This window comes from Pagrus pagrus, assembly GCF_965226575.1.
Source record: "Pagrus pagrus genome assembly, chromosome: 3".
Lineage (NCBI taxonomy): Eukaryota > Metazoa > Chordata > Actinopteri > Spariformes > Sparidae > Pagrus > Pagrus pagrus.
Genome location: NC_140187.1, coordinates 33,139,848 through 33,144,969, shown reverse-complemented (window position 1 = coordinate 33,144,969; position 5,122 = coordinate 33,139,848). Strand labels below are relative to the sequence as shown.

The 5,122-nt window shown below is 47.7% G+C and overlaps 1 protein-coding gene across 2 annotated transcripts; it reads left to right on the top strand.

Moving 5' to 3' along the window:
* Positions 1-451: 451 nt before the first annotated feature.
* On the top strand, positions 452-4,846 carry fezf2 (FEZ family zinc finger 2). Of its 2 annotated transcripts, XM_084346281.1 has the most exons (5): positions 452-528; positions 852-1,724; positions 2,048-2,182; positions 2,298-2,430; positions 4,134-4,846. In XM_084346281.1, exons 2-5 carry the CDS (start codon positions 960-962, stop codon positions 4,382-4,384), a joined length of 1,284 nt encoding a protein of 427 aa, XP_084202407.1. In that variant the 5' UTR covers positions 452-528; positions 852-959; the 3' UTR covers positions 4,385-4,846. The 2 variants fall into 2 exon arrangements, with proteins under 2 accessions (XP_084202407.1, XP_084202406.1); XM_084346280.1 differs by lacking the exon at positions 452-528 and having other exon boundaries at positions 540-1,724.
* The last annotated feature ends 276 nt before the right edge of the window (positions 4,847-5,122 follow it).

Below are 5,122 nucleotides of genomic sequence, written 5' to 3'. Positions count from 1 at the left end.
AATTGCTTCTTTTGAATAGAGGGAAGGAGGAACGACGTTTAATAGGATCCTCACGGAGTCTCTGCTCCTAAACAGGTGGAAATTGGACGTCCTCGAATTTATACAAATAGTAAGTATATAAGCCGGCGTGGAGAAGGAGGACCCCATCTCTGAGGATTAGCAGCTTTCTCCTAAAAAAATGTGTTGCAAAGTGAAAAAAGAGGACGATGACTGTGTTGTTAACATGAGAGCTGAAACAATCCTCCAATAGGTGTTTAATGATGAGCACACAGTGGCACGTATGATCGTTGTCTGGAGGGAAACGGTTTCATATGTATGTCTCGGGTGACTTATGGTCGCCTATGTAACCCGTGCCACCCTCTCTGTTTTTATGAGGGCGTGCAGGGCGTCTCCCTGTCACCCAGTGAAGAGTGTGGGTGCCCGCTGATGTCAGGAGACAGTGATCCGCGCTGAGGAGGGGCGTGCGCTGCCAACATGTGACAGAGAGCAGTCTGCTGGTTTCTCATCAGCCATCTGACCATTAAAGAGGTAACCTGAACTCCAGCACGGACTCAACTTTATGCTCGCGCTTTCTCCACGAGCTCCGACTACATTCTGCTCTTTTTCCCTCCTCTGCACTCTTCTTCTTCTTCTTCTTCTTCCTCTTCTTCTTCCTCCTCCTCTTCTTCTCCCTAACGAGCTCTGTAATGTCCTGTTAATTTTGTGTGCACTAGTTAATGAGCATTAATCCATCACCCCTGGATGCTATTGTTGCAGGGGGGATGGCCATTTGAATGCAAATGCGTGACACTGTGACAGCAAGGTGCTTATTAAACTGATGTGTCCTCCTGTCTTTTCTGCTGGGAGCTCAGGAGAGTGAAAAGACGCGGGGCAGCTGGAGGAGCGGGTCGGACTGCACCGGGAGTTGCTCACACCAAGTTCTGTTCTGCTGCAAACAAAACAACAACAACAAGAAGAAGATGGCAAGTTCTGCCTCTCTGGAGACGGTGATGTCCTGCGGTAGGACCGGACCGTCCGCGGCTCCCAAGACCCTGGCCTTCTCCATAGACCGGATCATGTCCAAGAGCTCGGAGCCGAAGGGGAGCGCGGAGGACCGGTCAGACGGGAAGAAACTGCTCGGGCTCTGCTCCCCGATCCCCTGCATGATCCCGCTGCAGCCCTTCAGTTACGACCTCCAAGCCAAGGCGCTGATGAACTACTCGGAGTTGTGGAGAGCCAGTTTCAGGGGCACTTTTTGCGGCTCCGCAGCTGCTCCATGCAAGGGAAACTGCGGAATATGCGGAAAAGCGGACTCGGGCTTGAAGCAGCCTCAGCTGACGTCGGGGAGCAGGGTGGTGAAACCGCAGGTCATCCACCAGGCCGTGGCCGTGCCCAGCGGCGGCTCGCTCTACTATCTTAACTACCTGGACTCTGCGTACCAGCAGTCGGAGCTGCTGGCCGGACACTGGTTCTCCAGCCCGCAGGCCCAGGCCTCTCTGTCGGCGCACCACAGACTGTTGCTGCTGGAGAACGCAAAGCTGGCCGGGGTGGGGACCGACAAGCTGCCCACACCTCAGTACCCGCACAAGGAACATCTGCCGGGGCAGCTGGACCAGATAGTGAAGGAGAACCACGGCCTGAGTACCGAGAAAAACGGCGTCAAGACGCACAACAAGCTGAGCAGCAGCGGCAGCAGCGCTGCAGACGGAAAACCCAAAAACTTCACGTGTGAAGTGTGTGGAAAGGTACGGAGAAATTTAGTGTTAAAAAAATCCTGCTAGATTAACATGTATTTATTCATTTTAATGTATTTATTCATTTTAATGTATTTATTTATTTTTGTATTTATTTGTTTTTATGTAGCCGAAATGTCCATTTTAAAATTCACAGCTATCATTTTTAATATCATTGAAATAAAAGGCTCTCCGGGTGTCTATTATTAAAACGAATATTTCCCCTAAAATAAATAACAGCTAAAAATAAAATATTTATTTGCAGCCAGATTAAATGAGCTCATTTTATCCAGACAGCCTCTCTACAGTCTCCGCTGTGTTCGTGTCCTCCGCAGGTTTTTAACGCACATTACAATCTGACCAGACACATGCCGGTGCACACCGGGGCCCGGCCCTTCGTGTGTAAAGTGTGCGGGAAAGGATTCCGGCAGGCCAGCACGCTGTGCAGACACAAGATCATCCACACACAGGTGAGCCGGCAGCAGCGGCTTTTACTTCACCGGTCTTTTTCATCAGTGTCTGACTTTATGAATTTACATGTGATTTGACTGCGCTTTGTTTTTCTCTTCGATCGTCCGTGTTCAGGAAAAGCCTCATAAATGTAACCAGTGTGGGAAAGCGTTCAACAGAAGCTCCACTCTCAACACGCACGTTCGGATCCACGCCGGGTACAAACCGTTCGTCTGTGAGTTCTGCGGGAAAGGTTTTCACCAGAAAGGTAAATGATCCCGATCGGAACCGAGCAACGTTATTTTACACTGCCGGCAGATTTCCTGTTTTTTTTTGTGTGTGTGTGTGTTTATTTTTTTTAATCGCTGAAAACTCTTATATTCCGTTAACAGCTCGCTGGTTTGTGCGCTTCGACTCCAAACTCTTTTCATACAAGGAAAAAAAAATCGAATTTTCATTTTGTGTTTTGTTTCATCCTCAAATATTTTCTTTAAACGGGAAAAAAAACTCCGTGTTCGGTGCGAGTGCTCCATTTCCAGTAATAATGAAGCGTTTTCTTCACGTCTGCTGATCGGTTTCCTGTTATAGTGACAGTTTGTAGAAAGGCTCTCTGAACAGCTGAAATCATTTCAGTGTTTCTAATAAAATGAGGACTGAGGTTCTGGACGGGGAACAGAGAGCGGCCCGTCCAGCGGAGAGTCCCGCGCTGCGCTGTGGTCTCTGCTGTCGGGGGCAGGCTGTGTCGGCTCCCTGTCTTCATTGTGTTGCCTTTATTTCATGGCTGGACCTGAGAATTATAGGAACAATGAAGTTGTGTGTGCAGTGATTTCACTCCGTCTCAGTCAGCGTCTGTTGGCTGTGAGGGATCCTCAGTGTGCTGAAATAAATATGAGCAGGAGGAACAGCAGCTCCATATGCTGCCGCTCCTGGTTGTCTGTGAGAGTAATGAAAGGGGAAATAATTGCCGGCCCACCGATGAACATGAAGCGATCAGTGGAAATAGGACTTGTCACTTTACGCAGACTAATTCTCCCTTCAAGACGGCAGCATTTGCTCTGGGTCAGCTGTTAGACCCCGGCCGAGTTAGGAATCAGGGCTTTTTGTTGAGTTGTCGCTGCGCTTGATTCTGACAAAGTTTGACAACTTCTTGACTTCGACACACAAAACCCTGATTAATGAAGGCTGGGCAGAGCGGAGGACCGAGGGGCTCTAACTCCACAGTGAACCGCTGACCTTGGCAGGAGAAAGAAGAAAAGACGCCTCTCATCCCCAGTGAACAGCCCGGCCTCCCCCTGCTTCTCCTCAACACCTCCACACTGATCTCACAGAGGAAGTACCTGCAGCTCGGGACATCAGGCCGTGGCAGGAGTCTCGTTTTGTTTTTCATGCTTTCTAGAATCAACTCTGATGTATTTGGGGTTCAAAGTAAAACGCATACAGAGGGAATAACTAAAGGATCCAGATGTGTCAGCCTCGGATTAGCTTCTTATAATTTCTACAGTTGTTTCTGATTTTTGATCGCACGGTGGTGACCTGCTCTGTTTGGTCTGCAGTGCTTATTTCTTTTATTAGTGCACATAAAGATAGAGATCCAGTTTGGACTCAGTACGTTATCAGAGCATTAACATAAAATACATGTAAGGTTATGTTTGGTTAACTAGTTAATATTCTATCAGAAGGTGTACAGGTTATCAACTATAATCTAGTCAGGAAGTTGGTCTGATGTGATTCACCTTCATGTGCTCGCATCACATCCAGGCTGACAGTGGGCCACAGTTACTATGATAACTGAGGATCTGACACTCCACCACTGAACCTTTGCTGAGCTGCTGCTCAGAATGAAGGTGAAGACATGCCTTTGGCCTCTGGGACTTTATGAGCTCAGATTTCTTCATCTTGTGTTTTTCCAACACTGTCCGATCATTACTTCCTGTCCTGACTGAGTTCATTTTCTCTTCTTAAATCACTCAGGAAACTACAAGAACCACAAGCTGACTCACAGCGGGGAGAAGCAGTACAAGTGCTCCATCTGCAACAAGGCCTTCCATCAGGTCTACAACCTGACCTTCCACATGCACACTCACAACGACAAGAAGCCCTTCACCTGCGCCACCTGTGGGAAGGGCTTCTGCCGCAACTTTGACCTGAAGAAACACATCAGGAAGCTGCATGACAGCGTCTTCTCTGCGGCCACAGAGGCCTCCAGAGAGCTGCAGAGCTGAGGCGCACACAGCGGCTCTTCTCCGTGAGGCCTCAGAGACACTGCCTGGCTCATGGGCTGCGTGTGTAGCTGCGCTGAACAGTTGTTGAAAGTCTAGAGAGAAGACGAGTCCAATAAAATTGGACCCACTCTCTTAAAAGGAACTGTGGTAATCCTATAAGATTTAGGATCATTCCCAAGTGTCCCAGCAGGGACACCGTAGGGAACACAGACAGTACAACGACACCTCACACTTACACTGTAGGAACATTAGGGATATTTTTCTGCTCGGATAGAATTTCTTTCTGCGTCCCCAGTTATAAACTTCGACCAGGAGAAAGCAGCGGTCTCCACGGAGCTGTAAATAATAGGTTATGGAAATAAAGAATGTTATTTAAAATGTAATTCATTTGCCATGTTGTGTATTTCTCTGGAAAAAATGTTAATGTCAATAAATAAGTTATAACTTATAATGAAAGCTGAATGTTTGAGCCACGTGTTTCTGTTCTTTGAAGGCTTTTGAAATAAAACGGACTCAGACCGTCCAGAGACGCGTCAGGGCTGGTTCTGATGGCCGCTGAGACAGAACAACGTGTCAGAAGACTCGCGAACTAATTCTACATTTAAAACAGATGAGAGATAAACATGTCAGGACACAATGACAAGTCACACAACACATGAAAGCACGTTGAAAATGAAGCAGCATTAAAACCAACAGCTGTGAATTTACAGCTGTGATGTGAAATGCTGATTTGTATTT